This window comes from Trichoderma virens (genome assembly GCF_000170995.1).
Source record: "Trichoderma virens Gv29-8 chromosome Unknown TRIVIscaffold_84, whole genome shotgun sequence".
NCBI lineage: Eukaryota > Fungi > Ascomycota > Sordariomycetes > Hypocreales > Hypocreaceae > Trichoderma > Trichoderma virens.
Window position 1 is genome coordinate 1 of NW_014013665.1, and position 21,960 is coordinate 21,960.

At 44.8% G+C, this 21,960-nt stretch overlaps 10 protein-coding genes across 10 annotated transcripts; 6 read left to right on the forward strand and 4 right to left on the reverse strand.

The window, feature by feature from the left end:
• Positions 1 to 1,304: 1,304 nt before the first annotated feature.
• TRIVIDRAFT_181789 (uncharacterized protein) lies at positions 1,305 to 4,073 on the forward strand (the record flags this gene model as incomplete). Its single annotated transcript, XM_014098076.1, has 2 exons — positions 1,305 to 1,580; positions 1,636 to 4,073. The coding sequence occupies 2 exons, from the start codon at positions 1,305 to 1,307 to the stop codon at positions 3,385 to 3,387; spliced, it is 2,028 nt and encodes a 675-aa protein (XP_013953551.1).
• Positions 3,588 to 5,082, reverse strand: TRIVIDRAFT_126838 (uncharacterized protein; the record flags this gene model as incomplete). The annotated part of the gene is made up of 3 exons (XM_014097771.2): positions 3,588 to 4,227; positions 4,294 to 4,757; positions 4,819 to 5,082. Coding segments are annotated over 3 exons (1,368 nt in total), but the record flags the coding sequence as incomplete, so codon positions are not given.
• Positions 5,083 to 6,002: 920 nt separating this feature from the next.
• On the forward strand, positions 6,003 to 9,635 carry TRIVIDRAFT_59260 (uncharacterized protein; the record flags this gene model as incomplete). The annotated part of the gene is made up of 6 exons (XM_014097772.1): positions 6,003 to 6,185; positions 6,260 to 6,479; positions 6,560 to 6,735; positions 6,791 to 7,222; positions 7,282 to 9,353; positions 9,428 to 9,635. The coding sequence occupies 6 exons, from the start codon at positions 6,003 to 6,005 to the stop codon at positions 9,633 to 9,635; spliced, it is 3,291 nt and encodes a 1,096-aa protein (XP_013953247.1).
• Positions 9,636 to 10,690: 1,055 nt separating this feature from the next.
• Positions 10,691 to 11,686, forward strand: TRIVIDRAFT_81340 (uncharacterized protein; the record flags this gene model as incomplete). The annotated part of the gene is made up of 3 exons (XM_014097773.1): positions 10,691 to 10,730; positions 10,806 to 11,074; positions 11,124 to 11,686. 3 exons carry the CDS (start codon positions 10,691 to 10,693, stop codon positions 11,598 to 11,600), a joined length of 786 nt encoding a protein of 261 aa, XP_013953248.1.
• A 431-nt stretch (positions 11,687 to 12,117) lies between these two features.
• Positions 12,118 to 12,446, forward strand: TRIVIDRAFT_50678 (uncharacterized protein; the record flags this gene model as incomplete). The annotated part of the gene is made up of 2 exons (XM_014097774.1): positions 12,118 to 12,167; positions 12,218 to 12,446. 2 exons carry the CDS (start codon positions 12,118 to 12,120, stop codon positions 12,444 to 12,446), a joined length of 279 nt encoding a protein of 92 aa, XP_013953249.1.
• Positions 12,447 to 12,673: 227 nt separating this feature from the next.
• TRIVIDRAFT_120918 (uncharacterized protein) lies at positions 12,674 to 13,375 on the reverse strand (the record flags this gene model as incomplete). Its single annotated transcript, XM_014097775.2, has 3 exons — positions 12,674 to 12,863; positions 12,928 to 13,010; positions 13,082 to 13,375. Coding segments are annotated over 3 exons (567 nt in total), but the record flags the coding sequence as incomplete, so codon positions are not given.
• A 653-nt stretch (positions 13,376 to 14,028) lies between these two features.
• Positions 14,029 to 15,171, forward strand: TRIVIDRAFT_13328 (uncharacterized protein; the record flags this gene model as incomplete). Its single annotated transcript, XM_014097764.1, has 2 exons — positions 14,029 to 14,141; positions 14,199 to 15,171. Coding segments are annotated over 2 exons (1,086 nt in total), but the record flags the coding sequence as incomplete, so codon positions are not given.
• A 405-nt stretch (positions 15,172 to 15,576) lies between these two features.
• TRIVIDRAFT_181799 (uncharacterized protein) lies at positions 15,577 to 17,470 on the reverse strand (the record flags this gene model as incomplete). The annotated part of the gene is made up of 4 exons (XM_014097776.1): positions 15,577 to 16,329; positions 16,381 to 16,605; positions 16,665 to 16,833; positions 16,894 to 17,470. 4 exons carry the CDS (start codon positions 17,468 to 17,470, stop codon positions 15,945 to 15,947), a joined length of 1,356 nt encoding a protein of 451 aa, XP_013953251.1.
• A 425-nt stretch (positions 17,471 to 17,895) lies between these two features.
• On the reverse strand, positions 17,896 to 19,857 carry TRIVIDRAFT_181802 (uncharacterized protein; the record flags this gene model as incomplete). Its single annotated transcript, XM_014097777.1, has 4 exons — positions 17,896 to 18,356; positions 18,416 to 18,808; positions 18,880 to 19,206; positions 19,367 to 19,857. The coding sequence occupies 4 exons, from the start codon at positions 19,598 to 19,600 to the stop codon at positions 18,060 to 18,062; spliced, it is 1,251 nt and encodes a 416-aa protein (XP_013953252.1).
• Positions 19,858 to 20,528: 671 nt separating this feature from the next.
• On the forward strand, positions 20,529 to 21,836 carry TRIVIDRAFT_50627 (uncharacterized protein; the record flags this gene model as incomplete). The annotated part of the gene is made up of 1 exon (XM_014097778.1): positions 20,529 to 21,836. One exon carries the CDS (start codon positions 20,529 to 20,531, stop codon positions 21,834 to 21,836), a length of 1,308 nt encoding a protein of 435 aa, XP_013953253.1.
• Between the last annotated feature and the right edge of the window lie 124 nt (positions 21,837 to 21,960).

Here is a 21,960-nt window from a genome sequence, read left to right on the forward strand (position 1 = left end):
AAAAAATTAAATATAAGTGTTATAATAATATAATATTTATTTTATTTTTATATATTTAATTTATTTTAAATTTTATAATTATTTTATAATTATTATTTTTTAAAAATATAATATTTAAATTAAAATATAATTATATATAATAAATATTATTACTTTTAATTTAAATTATAATAATAATAATAATATTTTTTTAAATATAAATTTAATTTAATATTTAAAAATATATATAAATAATTATTAATTATAATTATAAAATAAATAATAAATTATTTTTAAAATTAATAAATAAATTAAAATAATATTAAAGTATATATTTTATTTTTATTTTTTTATAATATTTATAATAATATTTTTTTTAATAAATTAAAATATTTAAACAATTATATTTAAATAAAAATTATATTATTATAATAAAAATAATATATATATATATATATATAAATTATTTAATTTAATAATTTTATAATTTAATAAAAAAACTATTATATTAATTTATAAAATTATATAAAATAATATTAATATTTAAAAATAAATTTTATATTTTAAATAATTTAATAATATTAAATAATTTAATTATTATTTTTAAATTATAATTATAAATTAATTTTAATTATAATAGAATTTAATAAATATTTAAATTTATAATTAATTAAATTATTAAATAAAATTAAATAAAATTAAATAAAATTAAATAAAATTAAATAAAATTAAATAAAATTAAATAAAATTAAATAAAATTAAATAAAATTAAATAAAATTAAATAAAATTAAATAAAATTAAATAAAATTAAATAAAATTAAATAAAATTAAATAAAATTAAATAAAATTTAAATTATTAAAATAAAATTTATTATTTTAATTTTTTTTAAATTTTTTTTAATTTTTTTTATATTTTAGTTTTTTTTATAAATATTAAATTTATAATTATTATATATTATTTTATATTTTAATTTTATAAATATATATTATATAAATATTATAAAAATAAATTATTAAATTAATTAATTTATTTATATATTTATATTTAATTTTATATAAATTATTTTTTAATTTAATTTAAATTATATTATTAAATTTATATTTATTACATTTAAAATATAAATATATTATATATTTAAAATCTGTTATATATTTATATATATAGTAGAGTATTTACCTCTAATTATTTTATCTTTATATTTTAATATAATATATATTATATTATAGCGTAATAATTTTACTTATGTATTTTTCTAGAAAATCATTTAGCAATCCGTCGTTCATATGTATCAAGTTGTTGACACATTACCTCGCAATTGTCTCGATGGCTTTGGCAAATAGTCTCAATCTTCATCATGGCCTATTACCTACCCCATCAAGTACTCCTAGTGGGAAAGGAGCTGATCTTATGGTCCTAAAAGTTGCATCTGTGCTTTCCACTTCTTACTCTGACAACGACTTTCGCGATGCCATTCTCTTAGCCGATCAGCGGTTCGTTGGGAGCAGTGCGAAGACTAGGCGCCTCCTTCGCCTAGATCTCCTGGGAGAAGCAATTAGCTGCAATGGCGAAATTGTTAAAGAAATGGGCGCGGTTGCAGAGGTTGGTTACCCCCCTTAACTACTCCCAACGAATACGCTGATAATGACACAATTAGCGACTGAAACTCGTCCGAGGAGTAGTTGAAAGGTTGAACTCTCGGATTGAAGATATAAAACGCCAGATCGATTTGGCTCATGACCGAACCGCGCCAGCATTGCAAGGCATGTCATCTCTTTTCGAGCAGCGAATGGAAATAGAGAGGAAACAAGAGACTTTAAGTGCCGTTGAAAGTTATTTTGTCATGACAGAAGACGAAATTGACTCCCTTACTTCAACTATGAAACCAGTTGATAGTGCGTTTTTCACTAACCTGCAAAAGGCGAAGAAGATCACTCTTGGGTGTGACATACTGCTCGGATTTGAAAACCAGACCCTCGGCTTGGAGTTGATCGATCGGACGTCTGTGCATGTAAATATGGCCTTCCAAAAGCTTTACAAGTGGGTTCAACAAGAATTCAGGACGCTGAATTTAGAAAATCCCAATGTGAATCCTTCCATGAGACAAGCTTTACGGGTTCTTGCAGAAAGGCCTTCTCTCTTCCAGAATTGTCTAGACTTTTTTGCGGCATCCAGAGAACGATTTTTGTCTGAAGCCTTTCACAGTGCGCTTACCGGCATTACATCACAAGGTACCGAAGATGCTACGACTAGGCCCATTGATTTAACAGCACATGATCCTCTGCGCTATGTCGGCGATATGTTTGCTTGGGTTCACTCTGCCACGGTGGGTGAGCGAGAAGCCCTTGAAACGCTTTTTGCTGTCGACAAAGATGACGTATTCCATACATCGACATCAAGTCCAAACGCAACCCTGTGGAATCTACCAGCGGATGAGGCTTCCGAAGGCACTGATTTCAAGGTCCTTGAAGCTCTTAGCCACCTAATGGACCGTAATTTCTCACCCGTTGTTCGAATATTACGCCAGCGGGTGGAGCAGGCAATACAATCGAATGAAGATGTCATTCCTGCCTACAAGATATCTACGCTTCTGAACTTCTACCGGGCTACATTTGAAAAACTCCTGGGTGCAGGATCCGGCTTAGAAGATTGTACAGGAGGTCTTGAGAAAGTAGCCAAGCGACAGTTTCGATCCCTTGTCAGGGATAACATTTTATCCATCCAAGGGGAATTCCAGCAAGTTCCTTCGAACCTAGAGCCCCCACGATTCCTTCAGGACGCCTTTAAACAGCTTGGTACCATCCTTCAGACGTACGAATCCTCTTTGTCTATGTCTGCAGATTCTGGTAGCGAGGTTCAGAGTATATTGTCACAAGCTTTTGATCCGTTTATGTCTGGCTGTGAGGAGATAGCGAAGCCTATGGCATATCCCGAGGGTGGAATATTCCTCGTCAATTGCAAACTCGCGGCAACTCTTTGCCTTGGCACCTTTGAAAGCACTGTTTCCCGAGCAAGTATGATTCGAGAAGATATTTCAAGGGATGTCCAGAACTTGGTTGATAACCAACACAGTGCATTTCGCCAGAAATCGGGGTTGGATGCCCTGCTGAACTACCTAGAGAATGGTAAACTTGCTGAGATAAATCAAGCTTCTGTTATTCAAGCAAGCCAGGAGCTAGACGATTTTCTTCCTTCCGCATTGATGGATGCAATGGACAGGTTGAAGGGGCTACAAGATTCAGAAATAGCTCGTGATATTATAGAACAGGCAGCTGAAAAGTTCTGTGCTGATTTTGAGAGATTGGAAGAGGCTACTGGAAGCCAGAGCGGCGATGAAGACGTATCCAGTCCATATGGCGGCTTGAGGTTTTCAAGGACATCGGCTGAAATTCGCGTGCTCCTCTCTTGATACCGCAAATATGATGAACTCAAAAACAATATACCTACTACTACTATAATATATTAATTACTCTGAAAGCGCAGGTTTCACTCTGTACGAAATTACATCATAGTCTTGAGCATTATCAAGGAGTTTTAACATTTGTGCAACTCCTGTGTTAAGAATAGCTTCACATATGTCCACGTAATAAACTTGAATATCACTATACCTTACCTCCTGGTTTCCACGCTGGACCGCAAAGACTCAACGCTAGGCCGTACGGAACTACTCGAGCTGCGTCGGCGGCGTACTCTCTGCTCCCACGGCTCAGAGGGATGCAGTCCCGTAGATTTGGCAAATATGTTGAGAATATCTGTTAGCGAGACGACTCCAATGAGTTTGCCCGACAAAAGAGCGCCAGCCATCGTAGCCGCCGGAACTGTGACTGCAGGCACAGCAGATGGAATCGTTCCTGGAGCCATCCCGCCTGATGCAGAAGTCTGTGATGTGGTCATTGGTGTCGTAGGCGTTGATAGAGGCGACGATTGTGGTCCTGCATCGACAATCCACATTCGATGCGATTTTGTTGCCACCAGTTTGGCTACGGTATGTGCCAATGTGGAGTAAGGGTTTACGTAGAAAACAGGATAGACATCTTGTCCCCTTTCCACCCCTTTTTCGTTAAGAATGATGGAAATGAAGTGCATACAAGAATTACCAAGTAAATATGCACTTGAGGAGCTTGTCAAATGTCGCACATCTTTTGTTGAGATGTTGCCCACCACATTCTGTCCGTTGTCTACGATAGCTACACTTGAAAGGCCCTCATCATACATGAGCGATAACGCTTCAGTGAGAGGAGCATCGGCGCTGAGAGCTTGTCAGTTTGGATTCCTGAGTATTGATTGCGCTACTGCTGGCATTGATTATACTCACTGAACTGAAATTATCGGCCGTACACCAATTCCTAAGTCTTGTAGCGTGACTGGATTAAGTCGGTCAATAGTTGGAAAATTGATCCCTTCGTTCCAGAAGAATTCCACCATACGGAGCTGGCTTATAATTCCAATAACATTCCCAGCTGGCTCCGTAACTAAAATCCTGTGTATTCCACTGCCAAGCTTTTCTATAGCTTGAGATAGATTCACATCCGAGTTCAATTTGACGATGGTTTCTCTGGAACACAGGGTCTGGATCTCCCGAAGTGATATGCGAGCACCTCCTTGGGCCTTGGTCATGATGTCATGAAAAAGGGTGGCTTGATCGCTCTCAGGCCGAGAAACTCCCACAACGGTGAGTAGATAAGCGTTCAGGTCGTTATAATCAAAGCAGAATGTTGGCGATGTAGCAGAAGCTTCTTCTCTGACGAGAACAACGCCGGTTGAGCTCTGAAGGAGCATCTGGTAATGCAGCGTTAGTATCGGCAGAGCAATTATGCGAATTCCATGGGCTCGCATTTACCAAGGTGGCCGCCTCCACGCTGTCTCCAATCTCAATCCAGTTTACATCGTCGGCTGAAATAAGCTCCCCTATGGTGATATCTCTCCATTCTCGCCCGACAAACTTGGGGTTTTGGTGTTTGTTCGTGGAAGGAGGGTGAATGAGAAGGTCTTGAATTGCGGATTGGGTCAAAGAAGGGTGTCGATGACGGGGCGATGGTGGAGGATTGCGGAAACCCTCAGTGAAACTTTGTCGATGGGAAGCCTTGCTGGTGCTCGAGCTCGAAGGCGACCTGTGTGGCGACGGCGAGGCCTTTGCCTCAGGTAACCTGGAGGGAATATCTGTATCGGTATTGGTAGACATATTAGATCCTGCTGGTATTGCGTCCCTATCCATTACATGTTAACGAGATTTCAAGTGGAAAATGGCAAGTGGAGAAAAGAGAGCGAAGAATGTAAAGTGTATGCACGAGTGAAGCAACTGGTCGGAGGTGATCCAGAGAGGTGTGCCAGTCGTACTCCTCCCACCTTGGCACTGCCTGGGTACGTATAGCGGCACACAGCACGTCGCAATACTGTAAGAGGCTGCTTCGTCGAGTTGATAGCTCCATTGCTCCATTGTTTTTAACTAGGTAGTAACTAATCTTAGGTACTTCTAAGTAGACTGTTCAATCAAGGTACCCAACACTGGAAAGACTTGAATTCTTCGCAATGATATATATCTGTCAAGATAGCATTTAAACCAGCCAAAGATCGTGCTAAACTCTTGAATATTCTGAATCTATGAAGATTACCAAGGCGATTGATTAATGTAGCTCGACAATTAACATGCAAGAGGGCATTCTGACCTACTAGTTAGTTACTGGCTTGTAGTCTTATGTACTTATCTGTCCGCAGTACCTCTCAGATACTCGGCAGATGCCTTCGACTGATTAGATAGGTAGAGATAGGTACCTATGGTAGGCACTCTCACAGTCTAATTTTTTCAGCACACACCCAAGAAATACCACACACCCTTCCCCTCCCCCACCTTCCTCTGCTACGCCCACCACAGAACTTCGATTTCTGTATTGACTACTTTTCTTTTTTGTCCAGCCGCTAACCGCTAACTGAGCCGCGATAAAGAGTCTTCTTTTTTGCTCTGACTGTCCAAACAACTTCGCAGGCATAACTGCGCGGCGTTCTCGTCCGTTAGCCGTCGCAATCATGTCCCTTCTATCCCCAGACATACATGCAGAGCTCACGCAGCTTTTGCAAGCACTTCAGGCCTCCGATAATGGCATCCGATCTCAAGCTGAGGAGCATCTCCAAAACAGTTGGACGAACTCGCGCCCAGAGGTCCTCTTAATGGGACTCGCGGAGCAGATACAAGCTGGTGGAGATAATGCGGTAGGCCTCACTCTCTCGAGTTTTATGAATTCCTACTCTCTGGAGTATGGACTGCTCCTAACGTATTTATATAGACTCGTTCCTTCGCCGCCGTCATATTCAGGCGGATTTCTTCGAAAACCAGGAAAACCGACACTGGAAACAACGTGGATATGTTTTATTCGCTAGTGAAGGATCAAGCCATCGTCATTCGCCAGAAACTACTTGAGACCCTAGGCTCCGAGGCCGATCGAGCAGTTCGAAACAAAATCAGTGATGCCGTTGCTGAGGTCGCGCGGCAATATACCGATAATAGTCAGCCTCCATAGCTAACACTGCATCTCATCCGATGCTTTACCTCCTTCTTGCTTAGCGCTAACTCTTTGTTTTTCTAGACGATTCTTGGCCAGAACTTCTAGGAGCGCTCTTTCAGCTAAGCCAGGCACTGGAAGCTGAAAGGCGCGAGACCGCATACAGAGTTTTTGCTACGACTCCCGGAATTATCGAAAAACAACACGAGGAAGCCGTTCTGCAGGCCTTCCAAAGAGGATTCAAGGATGACGCAGTCCAGGTACAGTATTTACTTCATCTGATGCGGTACAGCTACTGACTACGGGCTTGTTTAGGTCCGATTGGCTGCCATGGATGCATTTGCATCTTTTTTCAGGACGATTAGCAAGAAGGGCCAATCTAAATACTATGCTCTAATTCCCGATGTGCTTAATATTCTCCCCCCTATCAAGGATAGCCAAGACTCGGATGACTTGAGCAAAGCTCTCGTGGCCCTTATTGACCTGGCAGAAACGGCACCGAAAATGTTTAAACCTCTCTTCCACAACCTGGTTCAGTTCAGTATCTCGGTTGTCCAAGACAAAGAATTGGATACAATTTGCCGACAGAATGCGCTGGAGTTAATGGCTACTTTCGCTGATTATGCCCCATCGATGTGCCGGAAAGATGCGTCATACACTACTGATATGATCACTCAATGCCTGAGTTTGATGACTGATCTTGGTGAGGATGATGACGATGCTACTGAATGGCTGGCCTCCGATGATGTGAGTAACCTATGGATATGGCTCAACCATGGAGATATCTTGCTAACAGTATTTCACAGCTTGAAGCAGACGAGAGCGATCAGAACCATGTTGCTGGAGAGCAAACTATGGATCGCCTCGCTAATAAGTTGGGGGGCCAGACAATTCTTGCTCCCACCTTCAACTGGCTCCCGCGAATGATGACTTCCATGGCTTGGAGAGATCGACATGCTGCGCTTATGGCTATTTCTGCCATTTCAGAGGGATGCCGGGATCTCATGATCGGAGAGCTTAGCCAAGTTCTTGACTTGGTCATCCCAGCTCTCCAAGATCCACACCCTCGTGTGCGATGGGCTGGCTGCAACGCTCTAGGTCAAATGAGTACTGATTTTGCACCGAAAATGCAAACCGATTTCTACGACCGGATTTTGAAAGCCATTATCCCTGTCCTAAATTCTCCAGAGGCTCGAGTAAAGTCTCATGCGGCTGCAGCCTTGGTAAATTTTTGTGAAGAAGCGGAGAAGTCCATACTCGAACCCTATTTGGATGAGCTTTTATCTCATTTGTTTCAACTGCTCCAAAGCGAAAAACGATTTGTACAGGAACAGGCATTGTCTACAATCGCAACTATTGCTGATGCGGCCGAAGCAGCATTTGCAAAATATTACGATACCCTGATGCCTCTTCTCGTCAATGTGCTCCAGACTCAGAGCGAGAAGGAGTATAGGCTGCTGCGGGCCAAAGCAATGGAATGTGCAACTCTCATCGCCCTTGCTGTTGGAAAGGAGCGGCTTGGTCAGGATGCAATGACTCTTGTGAATCTCCTGGCTCACATCCAGACGAATATTACGGATGCAGATGATCCCCAAGCCCAATATCTGATGCATTGCTGGGGTCGTATGTGCCGCGTTCTTGGTACTGATTTCATTCCTTTCCTGGAGAATGTTATGCCGCCACTTCTTGAGCTTGCCATGGCTAAGCCAGATATTCAGCTGTTGGATGATGATGAGCAAGCAGAACAAATGCAGGGCGAGGAGGGCTGGGAGTTTGTACCACTCAAGGGGAAAATGATTGGCATTCGCACCAGTACCATGGACGACAAGAACATGGCTATTGAACTCTTGGTTGTCTATGCCCAGGTGCTCGAAGGTGCCTTTGCACCATTTGTTGCAAATATCATGGAGAAGATTGCACTCCCCGGTCTTTCGTTCTTCTTTCACGACCCTGTCCGTTATATCTCGGCTAAACTTGTTCCACAACTGCTCAGCTCATATAAAAAGGCCTACGGTTGCCCTTCAAACGAACTGACTGGCCTGTGGAATGCGACCGTGGATAAGCTATTGGAGGTTCTCACGGCTGAGCCAGGAATTGATACACTTGCAGAGATGTATCAGTGTTTCTACGAATCTGTGCAAGTCCTGGGCAAGGAGTGCCTTACGATAGACCATATGAACCGATTCATCGACTCTTCTCTCTCTGCCCTAGAGGATTATAAAGACCGGGTCGCAGAGCGTGCCGATGCTAAGGAAGGAGCCACTGCTGACGATGTGGAGGACGAAGCAGAGGAGACCCTAATAGCCATTGAGGACGACCAAACGCTTCTGTCTGATATGAACAAAGCATTCCACTCCATCTTCAAGAACCACGGCGTCGCATTTTTGCCTGCCTGGGAGCGCCTCATGTCCACTTATGAGGGGTTTCTTTCGTCACCTGATCCAACGCAACGACAATGGGGTCTCTGTATCATGGACGACGTTTTGGAATACTGTGGCCCGCAAAGCATTCGATATGCGACGTATATCCAGCAGCCCCTCATTGACGGCTGTCAGGATGCCTCTGCAGCCATCCGTCAGGCAGCGGCGTACGGTATTGGCGTTGCGGCACATAGAGGCGGCGCTGCATGGTCCCCTTTCCTAGGCGGATCAGTGCCGTTCCTCTTTCAAGTAACACAGGTTCCCGACGCCCGAAACGAAGACAACGTTTATGCCACAGAAAATGCCTCAGCTGCCATTGCCAAGATTCTCCATTACAACTCCAGCAACGTTGATGACGTTAATACAATAATCACGCGGTGGATTGACACATTACCAGTAACAAATGATGAAGAAGCTGCACCATATGCGTATGCATATCTAGCAGAGCTGATTGATCGGTGAGTTGTATAGCACGAACCCAATGGCTAAAGAACGACAGAATCAAGAGCATGTGGCTAATTCAAATTCGCAGTCAATACCCGTCCGTAATGAACCAAGCTGGCAAAGTTTTTGTATTCATTGCACAGGCCCTGGAAGCAGAAACACTCCAGGGACAAACGGCTAGCCGTGTAGCAGCCGCGACAAAAATTCTTCTAACTGCTGCAAATGTAGACCCAATGCCACTGCTTCAGCAATTCTCTCCGGAGTCACAGCGAACTATCATGGGATATTTCAGCTAGGAGTGGCCTGGCCGATAGAGAGAGCAAAGGTTCATTCCAGATTTGCGCTGGCTAATGACCAGTGAGCAAATATAAAAACGATACAGCTACTACTAAGGTACTGATGGCGCGCTTGGGAAGTTGGAAACACTAAGCGGGAATCTGCCAAGATATATAGTACGGGTAGAGTAAATAATATGAGAGAAGGACTGAATGTGTCTTAATAAAGAGGAAAATTAACAAGAGTATACATGAAGACGGAAGCATTGGCATTTTATATAGTGGCATCAATCCCCGAGATACCAAGGTGGTGAATTGTTTTAAGCAGGTAATTTAAAGATATGAAATTGTTTTTTTTTCCCCTTTCATCTTGTTTTTAAAAAATGAAAAGAACAAAGAAGTATTAAATAAATTGAGGCTGAAGAATGGCCTTTTTAATGAAAATTTAGGGGAATATTACTAAATGGAATACGGAGTATTTGATAATTAAATATATTATTCTAAAATACAATTGCTATTATATACATTGAAAATTGAAAGATTAGTAAGAATTATTATAATTTACAGTATATGATTATAAAATCTTATGTCTCATTGAAGGTGCGAAGGCAGAATGTATGTATCTTTCCGACAGACTAATCAAAGGGTGAGAAAATCTACGGTACATCGTTCGTGCGCTAAAATACGTGTAGGATCAAGTCCCCTGCATTCGGCCTATACTTATAAGTACTTTTTGCTTAACAAAATTCCCCTATGAAACAGGCTGTAAGCACTAAAATTGGTACTAATTAGGTTGAGAAAGGTACCGCACTGCTGATTAAAGTACATAAATTCTGCCTTCGCACCTTCAATGAGATATTTAGCGTTTTTTTTAATTTGACAAGTCCTGCTTATCTTTGATAGACTACCCGGCTAAGTGTGCTTAGGCGACTTGGGACAATCCTACTAATAGTATCACGCAGTCTTTTTCAAGTCACCTTGCTCACCGTTTCCGTCGCCCGTCGCAATTTGTTCCAAGTATCAATTCTCCCAAGCTTCTTTTCTTGGATTGTTTCTGGCCTTCACATATTTAGGCAATGTCGTCCCCCGATCCTCGTGCTGGCATGAAACGGCCTAGTAATTATCACTCCTTCCACTGCTTGTTACCTTCATGAGCGGGTGGCTAATCGTGGCATTTTTTTTCCTCTGCAGGAACGCAGTCTCTGCCACCACCATCTCTACCCCAGCTGGTCGCTGAGCAGAAGACTCCCATCCCGCCCACTGACAAAGATTCCCAGCGGCTGATTGTCGTACTCTCAAATGCTAGCCTTGAAACGTACAAGGCTGTTCAGGGAGGTGTCAACCGCGCCGGCCTCCACCGAGAGGAGAAGTATTCGCTCCTCAACAGCGATGAGCATATAGGTGTTATGCGGAAGATGAACCGCGACATTAGCGATGCACGACCAGACATCGCGCATCAGGTTGCGTATTCGGCCCATAAATGTGGAAGCATGATACTAATTATGGTAGTGCCTACTGACTCTCCTGGATTCACCAATCAACAAAGCCGGCAGACTTCAAATTTACATCCATACAGCTAAAGGTGTGCTTATTGAGGTATCCCCCTCTGTCCGTATCCCCCGGACTTTTAAGCGATTTGCAGGCCTCATGGTGCAGCTCCTACACCGGCTTTCAATTCGCTCCGCGACTTCCAACGAGAAGCTTTTACGTGTGATTCAAAATCCAATTACGGATCACTTGCCATCAAATTGTCGAAAAGTAACCCTTAGTTTTGATGCTCCAGTAGTTCGCGTACGTGAGTACATGGAGTCTCTAAATCCCAAGGAGAGCGTTTGCGTCTTTGTCGGAGCTATGGCGAAGGGATCCGACACTTTTGCCGACTCCATAGTTGATGAGAAGATTTCTATCAGCAATTTCTCGCTTTCAGCAAGTGTAGCATGCAGCAAGTTCTGCCATGCGGCTGAGGATGCATGGGATATCCTATAAATTTGACCAAGGGGAGTAGATTAGCTTGCTGATCGAATACAACTTTGGCTTGACGATGATACAACATCCCGTTTTGCCTAACAGCTCAAAGTCAAACATAGGATCCCATTATTGGCGCCATGACTTGTTTTTACAACCAAAACATTATGGCGCTAATAAGTGGCAGCGAAATCGCGTATGGCTTTGGCTATTAGTAATTTACGGTTTACGGCTTAGTTTCATTTTATTTTATATTTTATTCACGAGAAAACAGAATAAATGAAATGAAATGACATGAACTATAAAAAAAAGTTGCTATATAAATTTGATCGCCGTCTTTGTTCGTCATAATTAATATATACACAGTATATATTATTCTATTTAAATTTTGAACGCTGTGTTAGTATTGCATGTGACAATAAGGGACAGGTACTATCATTAAGCGCAAAAAAAGAAAAAAGAAAAAAGAAAAAAAAAACCCCCAACGTTTGCTTCCGCGCAGTCTTTCAACCTCAGTTTGGCCTCCAGATCAATCACAATGGGAGTTGGAAACAAGCGCACACTCACAAAAACAAGGCGCAAGACGCGGTATGGTAATTCAACCATTATGCTGGTTACCTGAAACTGATTTTAGATAGCGACGTGGATCAGATCATCTCTGACCTTCGGTCACAGAAGCACCTTGCCCAATACAAGGATACCAAATTGACACAAGATCTGCCAGGACTTGGGAAAAACTACTGCGTGACTTGTTCGAGGTGGTTCGACACTCCCATAACCCTAGCCACTCACGAGCGAGGGAAGCCACACAAGCGAAGGTACGCCTGTCTGCCTGTGGATGATTTCTACTGGCTTTCGTTAATTTAGCTGACGGATATGCCAGGTTAAAACAATTGCGAGAGGAATCTACGATCGAGTCGAAATCTGGACAATCGCACATGAATAAGAGCGACATGGAGCAGGATACAGGAGCTGACGGTGGCATTGAGATGGTTCTATAAATTGGCACCGAGCCTATATTAGACGGCCATCGACGCTGTGGTATACGGAATAAGACGCTATGAATCAGCACGGGGATTTATCGAAGACTTTTTCTACCTTAGAGACCGTCCCCGAGGCCTCACAAGACCACTAGGCCGGCTAGAGGAGCGACTCTTTAGTCTGCCCCTTGTTGAGCTGCCTCGTGCCGATGGCAAACGTGACTGGCGTTGTTCAGGCACATTTTGCTTCGAATTAGGCCTTGTCGATTTTGGGGGGCTTTCCACAAAGGATATATCGGTCGTCCTTCGCCGCGGTTAGCAGACCGATGCGAGTTGCTCGAGATTTGGACCCTTGAAAAACCGCTTACATATAAGTTGCTTCTGCGTCGTGTGCTGGCCGTAACTCGGTGCTTGGCTGACGGTCTTGACGGAACGACTGGGGAATGGGAGACTAGACACGAGAGAGAGGATGAATCAGACAGAGTTACACGGAACGGAATTGGCATTCGGTAGCAGTAACACCTCTGGGAAATCAACGCAAAAGGCGTTCATATTTAGGCCGTAAAGAAAGCTCGCGAACGATTCGCCAAATCTAGCCAAACTTTCGTCTATGAGTTGAAAATGCATCATGTTTGCCTCAAGATCCGCCATGGCATCAGACAGCTCCGCAAATGCTGGCTCCAATCTCTTGAGAGGAAAAGCGCCGTCTCCATCGCCTGTGGATTGCAGAGATCCGCGGAAGGATGACTGAGAAGGAGGGCGAAGCGGGGTGGTTGGTCGAGATGTCCATGTACGCGAATTTGGGCGTTTGCCGCTGCTCGGATATGTGTCTGGGGCAGCTGGGGGCGCCATCTTGATCAAGAATTATCTGTGTGAACAGTCGATATAAACAGGGTAGTAAATTGTTCAGTCCGACGCGAGTTTTGGTGACGTAGGGAACTAGCAGGTGAAGACCCCACTAAGCCAAACAAAATCTCAGTCAGGCCGTTGGATAGTCTGTGAAATGGAGTCCATGCATGTTATAGAGATGTGTAAAGGAAATACTGACTGCAAAGAAGGCATCTCCTTTATCTCCTTATCTGGCTCTTTAGGTACCTACTATCGCTACTTTTTCTGGTATCTGACATTATTATAGGGCACTACCTATTAAATTTGGGTTATAGCATGCAGGATAACCCAGTTAATTTGGGTTGCTAGCTTAGTATTAAATTCCCCGTGAAATGGAATATCTGAATGATTTTTTTTTTTTAAAAAAAAAGTGATTATGTAATTGTACCGTATGAGTCAATACCGAGTAGGAGGCAACAGCTTGAAACTTCACTGTAAGTGCCGGTATATAATGTATATTCGCCCACTTTAGATACTGCAAGAAAATATATTCCGCTGGGATAAAGAGTGTAGCTTCCGTCTGTTTGCACTTACCAAGCCATCCTTTGTACGATTTATTGTTCAATATACTGTGAACCACCATGGGGGCTGAGCAGTCCTCCAACTCAGAATCGCGCCGTGCCGATGCTGGGACCAGCCAAAGAACATGCTACTATGAACTCTTGGAAGTTGAAAGGACTGCCACTGATATTGAGTAAGCCATTCTGAGCGAAGATCCATAAGCTGTCACATATTGATTAAACGTTGGTAGAATCAAGAAGGCATATCGCAAGAAAGCCCTAGAGTTGCATCCAGATCGCAATTTCAACAATGTTGAAGCGGCCACGGAAAAGTTTGCAGAAGTTCAGGCTGCCTATGACATTTTATCTGACCCCCAGGAAAGAGCCTGGTATGACTCGCACCGCGAGAGCATTCTGAGTGGTCAACATGACTCTAATGATGCGTCTGCGCCTCCAACCTTTCATAATGTCCATCTCACTACCGCAGACGATATTATGCGTCTCATCTCTCGATTCAATGCCACCATTCCATATACTGATGATGCTAACGGCTTCTACTCTATTACGAGAGAAACATTTGAGCATCTCGCTGAAGAGGAGGAAGCTGCTGCTGATTACGAGGGCGTTGAGTGTCCTGAATATCCGACTTTTGGCTCATCCGACAGTGAGTACGATACTACTGTGAAGGCCTTTTATGCTACCTGGACTGGCTTCGCTACAAAAAAATCCTTCATGTGGCAAGACAAATATCGACTCTCGGACGCTCCAGATCGCAGGACCAGGCGCTGGATGGAGAAGGAAAACAAAAAGATACGAGATGACGCTATTCGAGAGTTTACCGATGCTGTTCGGTTTCTAGTCTCCTTTGTTAGGAAGCGGGATCCTCGCTATATTCCAAACACTCAGAGTGAAGCAGATCGTCACAAGTCCCTTCGGACTGCTGCTGCTGCGCAGGCTGCGCGGTCAAGGGCGGCGAATAAGGAAAATTACTCCTCATTTGAGGTACCAGAATGGGTTCACTCCAGAGAGGATGAGAATGAACATCATCAGCTTTCCGAGTCTGACGAATCTGAGATAGAAACAGAGGTTTTGGAATGTGTGGCGTGCAACAAAAGATTTAAGAGCGAAAAGCAATTCGAATCCCATGAGCGCAGCAAGAAACATATCAAGGCCGTTCAGGATCTACGACGTCAGATGAAAAAAGAAACAGTAAACCTCGACTTGAATGAGCCATCTGTGGACGGAGATAAGGAGCTACGAACTGCAGGAGTGAATGCGCAGGACCATGAAGCGAATGAGGACGTATCAAGTGCATCATCTTTGCACGAGGACCAGCAAGACACAACCACTGGAAATGGAGCATCGCCGAATCAAAATACATCAGAGGCAGACAACGATGCCGGCCACGGCGAAGAAGAACTCGACCAGTCATTTCGCAAGCTAAATGTCCAGTCAGCCAGTGACGAATCAATTCATGACACTCCTGATGAAGAGGTGCATGACAATCCATCCAAACAGCCTCAGAAAGTCTCTGTTGATGACACGAAACCAAAAATCAAAGTTGGAAAGGCAAAGCTCAAACGCCAGAAAAAAGCTGCTGCTGCTGCGGCCACCGAAAACGAGGTATTTATCACATAATATTAATTGGTAAATTGAAGGCATGCTAACCAACTTTGACGCAGCATCGATGCAATGTCTGCACAGCTGAGTTTGATTCTAAGACGAAGCTATTTAAACATATCCGTGATTTGGGTCATGCTGCCTCCACTATCCAGCCTGGCAGTGTCGGAAGTGGGAGGAAGGTATAAAGACTTGATCATCTAACATGTCGTAATTGCGAGATTAGGACCTCTATATCGCGCTGTCTCTCAGTATGCCGGCACACGACGTTGGGGTAAAGGGTCGTGACACTAGATCGGGTTGCTGGAATAAGTCTCAAGATATAAATCCGCCCTCGCTGGAAGCGTCTTGTCAAGAGCGGCTCCCGGTGACACATCTCATGTTGTCGTCACATCGTCATCGTCGTCGTCACTCAATATCTCGACTTCATCCACGGCACCATCCCTGCCTTCGCTACTGTACAGCGTAGGCTCATGGTCTGCCACGTGGATAATAGTTTTGCCCTGGACGCTTTCTACGCCTTGTCTCCATTCGGACCAGTCACTCTCAGTACGGATAAGGAAGCCTATCAGCATACTTGGGTCCATCTCTTTGAGGTGGAGTCGGCGTAGTCTGGAAGTATGGCACGATTCGATGTCTTCTTCCGTATACTTGGTCACATCGGCGTGGTATGGGATCGCTTTTCTTGTGTGGTGAGGGTCGAGGTAAAATAGGTAGCTACCTTGGCTACCAACGAAGTAATGAGACGACGAGGGGCGGCCACTAAAGAAACGGATTAGTTGCAGCAGTTTCTGTGTCAATAGTGCAACCTACCCAGCAATGCCAACTGACTGCGGCATCTGGAGCGCAGCGAGTAGAGGCTCCCAATATATCGGCGTGATTTTGTCAATACCGAGACGCGTGCGTATGAGGATCAAGGTTGGGTGAAAATCTTGACCGTCGGGCTTCGCGATCTTCATGAAACTATCTTCGTAAACATCTTGTCCGTCGTTCGGTGAGTAGACTTTTAGAGGAAGTCCTGAAGCGCTTGTGAGGGCTCTATGTCTCGCATGTTAGCCGTGTAACGTAGTAGAAGCTTGTATTGGAGGTCGGCATACTGAATGCACTGAGCAGTAGCAGATGGGCCAAACCACTCGCCCGGGAATTTCCCACAGGCAGTGGCCCCGTGGCGTACGAAGTTGTGGATGGAATACGGCGCCCGTGGGTCGTCGGCAAACATGCTGATGAGCTGGCGCTCCTCTTGTTGACACTTGCCGCGCCGCCAGTCTTGAGAATTCTGGTTAGGCTTTTCAAACATCATGTCTGTCTAGGGGGTTGGGAACATACCTCTTCCCAACTGCAGAATCCCAATAGTTGTAGCAAGAAGACTCTGGCCAGAACGAATCATACAGCCCCAGCCACTGTCGGAGGAGAAACCCGTGGGGTCTGAGAGCGTGCTCTTGATCCTTACGGCAAACGAAAGCGCAGATGTTGCTCTCGGGTCGACAGACTTGGCTATGGGATCAAACCCGGATCTGTACGTCATCCAGAACTTTGCCGCCATGTCTTCCAAGAATCCCGGTGGCCACCCATTTTCCAGCGGCAGCTCCTCGCCAGCTGCTGCTGCTGATGAGAGGCTGCTTGAGGTAGACGCCGGCGGTGTCTCTGGCGCATTTGCGGATGGTTTTGATACGGGCGGAGGGCTTTGCGTTGGAGTGGTCTCCGGCGCGTCTTGGTCAACAGACCTCGTCGCCTTTTTTACGGTTCTGGAGGTCGCATGCTTGGGGTCGTCTAGCTTGTAAGAACGGCCCAGACACCAAACAGGTTCGTCGTTGTTCACATCGTTGGATGGCTCAGGGTCCCAAAACATTTGCATGATTCGCCGATGATATCGTCCAAGGTCAACACTTATATTAGATTCCATAGCTAATGGTAGGATTGGTTAACGAGAGATGACGTTTGATAGGTGATGTTGTCACTGCAGGCATGTGCCGCGGTAGACCAGCTATGTCATAGGACCAGCCCTTCTGCCTAAACTAGAAGCCCCGAAAGTCTAATACCGGAATTTGACTATTTTTAGTATACTTCATACAGACTCTTGAATGATCTACAGAAAGAATCTATTTTTAATTTAAATATTCTAAATGATACAAAATGCTTATATAATAATAACGTTATATATTTTTCGCTTTTCTAATTTGTATTTTGATAGTATCTTCATGTAACATAGCTTTGAGTAACTTAGCTATTACAAAGTCTATAAACTTTTTAGGGGGGGTTTGTTTTTTTTTTAAAAAAAACATAACCTTTATCATAATTTAATATCTTTAGATGATATTAAAAAATAATAAAATATTAACAGCATTAAGCTTATACTTTATTAAAAAAAGCAAGCTGCATAATTGTACATTCTATAACACCGAAAAAAACACCAAGGACAAGCAACCGTAGATATCAGAGGAAAAGTAAGTCACCTAACCATGTGTGATGTATAGCTGTGCTTGTGAAAGCTCCTATAGTAGCATTTTTCTGGGGTCCTCGATGTATTCCTTGATCTTGACCAGGAATTGGACGGCTTCCCTGCCGTCGAGAAGACGATGGTCATATGTCAGGGCCAAGTACATCATTGGCCGAACCTCCACCTTTCCGTTAACCACCACGGCGCGGTCCTTGACGGCGTGAAGACCCAGGACAGCGCTCTGAGGCAGGTTGATAATCGGGGTTCCCATGAGAGATCCAAACACGCCGCCGTTGCTGATGGTGAATGTTCCACCAGCCATATCCTCAATCGTGAGCTTGCCATCGCGAGCCTGGCAGTTGTTAGTAATGTCGCTTATATGTGATTATATGTGAGGGTACTGGTACCAACCTTCTTACCCATATCAGCAATGGCCTTCTCGATGCTGATCATATCCAGCGACTCGACATTTCGCACAACGGGGGTAACCAGACCCTTCTCCGTGGCAACGGCAACACTGATGTCGACATAGTCGCGGTAGACAATGGTGTCGCCACCATTGGGACCTTCGATGGACGCATTGACTGCGGGGATGTCTCGCATCGCCAGCACGGCAGCACGAGAGAAGGCGCTCATGAAGCCCAGCTTCACACCAGTCTTCTTAAGCATCTCCTCCTTGTAGAGTTTTCGGAACTCCATAATGTTGGACATGTCGACCTCGTTGAATGTCGTCAGTGATGCAGCGGTGTTCTGAGATTGCTTGAGACGCTCGGCAATACGTAGTCGCATACGGTTCATTTTGACCTGAATTGCGTAAAGTTAGACGGACCGGGGCACAGAAATCAAAAAGATACTTCAGGGAGTTGAAAGCTTACCCTTCGCTCCTCACGGTTTCCAGTTGCCGGCTCAGACTGTGACGCCGCAGCAGGCTCAGGCTGGCTCTTCTTTTGGGGCTGCTCCTTGGGCTGGGGAGGGGGGGCTGGCTTCTCGGCCTGGACAGGTTCGGGCTGTGACTTGGGCTTCTCTGCCTCTGCGGCAGGTTTTGAGGCGGCAGGCTCCTCCTTGGGCTTCTCCGACTCGGCTGGCTTCTCGCCACCAAGCTCAACACGAACTAAGTCCTGGCCAACCGTCACGGTGTCTTCTTCGTTGACGAAGAACTCTCTGATGATACCGGATTCTGTCGCATTGACAGCGACATCGATCTGTAGAAATAGGGAATGAGTATATTCTCTGGTTTCAATTTTCCCCCTCTCTCCCCCCACTTCTCTATCCTTCTCTGGATAATTCGAGTTTTCTTCTCTTCTCTTATCCTCACTTCCCTCCTTCTTGAAATCCGCTTGAGGAGAGTCAATGAAAACGTACCTTGTCGGTTTCAATGGTGGCAATCTCCTCATCCTGCTCGACGTAGTCGCCAATGGACTTGGAGAATTGCTTGAGAGTGCCCTCAGATATGGACTCGGCCATGGGTGGCACCTGGATGATCTTGTCTGCATAATACCGGACAAGGCTGGGAAGCCCTTGGCGGAACGCAGGAGATGGGCGCAAATGGCGCATGGGCGCCATGCGAGAGACGACAGCTATGCTTCGAGACAACATGGTGGGCGGACGGGATTGTGCGCAGAACAAGGAATGTTCAGGGCAAGGAGAGATCGAGCTGCGTAATAAAAACCTTGGAGTGTATCCTCGGCAGATGTAATTGCGGAAAGAATAGATCGGAAAAACAAGGGCTCTACTTGGGTACTATAGCTCTTGCAAGTTCCAGGGACGGCAAATATATAGGTAGTAGCCGACTCAAAAAGCGGGCCCTACGGCTTCTCGAAAGTATAAGGCAGATGCCGGGAAGAAAGTTGCAACAATCACTGTAAATAGGGATATCAGGGTTTTATTCTTCATCATGGATGTTTTTCACTTTTCAGCTGTAACGTGGTTTCGCGCCAACTGTGGGATCCAAGGGCGCAGCGCCAATGGCCGTGTGTTTGCTCGCACTGCGGCAATTCCCAATGCAACGCTATGGCCGGGCACAAGGCAGAGAGAGCATCTCGAGTTGAATCGAGCCCCGCCGCACTAGCAGTGTCAAAGTGTTTATAGGTGCAGTACGGAGTTGTCCGTCCACAAAGCTGAGCCTGGCCCATGTCACATCACGCTCTCACTGCAGGCTATTTACTCTGTAGAACCAAGGGCTTGGAAGCTCGGGGGTTCTGCCGCATCAAGTGCCTTGAATAAGTCATACGTAATAGGCATTTACCTTGGCGCCTGTAAAATGCCATCAATGTAATACGTCATGTCTTGCAAGTGTCAGCAAATCATGTCCAGCCTACACATGCTTATGTAACCCTCGTCCAAGTGGTTGCAGCATCGTATCCTTCAGGTCGTCATATTCCGCTGCTACCAGGATTGGTGCCTAAGATTAATGCATGGATATAATCCGTCCATACCAGCGCAACTCCCATGGATTACACTTCTTCTTCTTCTTCAACTACAACAATCATCTCAACCCAATACACCCCTCCTGCGTTACACGTCCATGATTGACCCTCCAGATATTCACTATATAGACCGAATTGAGACTGTTGACCAGTCAAGCAATGACGATGCTGCCTCCTCTGATACCCCTGCGAAACCAATAAAGCTGGGAGACTTCAGCAAGCTCTTCGCCGAGTTCCTTGATTCTCCTCAGCATAGATATGATCCCGACCCAGACCCGCTGGAAAGAAGCGACTACGATGATGACTATTCGCCGGCGCGGATGGGCCTGAAGCCCGCCAGCTTGTCGTCGACGCCCTCGAGCTGTGGCCCTGAACAGGCACCCCCTGCCAAGCGGTCGCACACGAGCATCATCAAACATGACCCTCCATATCGTGACATAAAGCCTATCCCACCAAAAGGGCAGAACACCAATTCCCACTATGCAATTGCATCCTCTCCTCCAGATCTCTCGACGTCTGCATCTCAATATGCATCATATCGGAGCTGTATCTGCGGCCGGGGGCATCGGATGGCTGGGCAGTCCGACTCCTTGACGTCTTCTTCTCCCGAATGCCCCGAATGCTCGCCCCCGGCCAATACCGTGCGCCGTTCTCGGTCTTGGATGAACAGGCTCCCAAGCAACGTGCGTGAAAAGCTACGTTTGAAGGAAGACAGACACAGGGCGCTCATGATGAATCTCGTCCCGTATCAGGTTCGAGACGCCTCCATGGCAGAAAAGCTCCCCAGCATCACGTCGCAAGGCGTCCACGTGTTCGTCGACATGTCCAATATTGATATTGGGTATCAAAGGACGTTGAAGGGATTTCGACGTCTTGACGAACACACGCGCTTGTCACCTGTGCCTCATCTGAACCTGCAATTTTTGACCAAAATACTCGTTCGGGATCGGCCAGTGGTCGCGCTGAATGTCTGCTGCTCTACTCTCCCAGGTCGTTCAGAGCCTCGCTATGTGCAGCAGCTGCGCGATCTGGGATACCATGTTGACCTAAGAGAGCGTAAGAGAATCCTTGAAGGCGGACTGACCTTCACTGGAGCTCCTGACACTCTTCGCTTTGTGGAGGACCTCGTGGATGAAACTCTACAGGTCCGCATTGCCGAGTCCGTAATGGAATACTTCCGGACGCCTGGCACGATCGTACTAGCTACTGGAGATGCTAAGCCATCTCCACACTCTGATGGATTTTTCTCATATGTTGAACGAGCGCTAAAGATGGGCTGGAACGTTGAAGTTGTCTCCTGGCGAGGTAATCTCTCTCTCAGGTGGATTGATAGACAATGGACGGCTCAGTGGCATGACAAGTTTCGAGTTATTCTACTAGACGAATTTCTAGATGTGTTAAAGTGAGTGTACACAAACAGGCATTTCATAGCATACAATGTCATACAATGTGTTCATAAGCATTATCGTTTATTTGTAGCTGAAAAATTTGTTTCTAAAGCGGGTATGTGGTCCCTAGTGTCGAAGATGT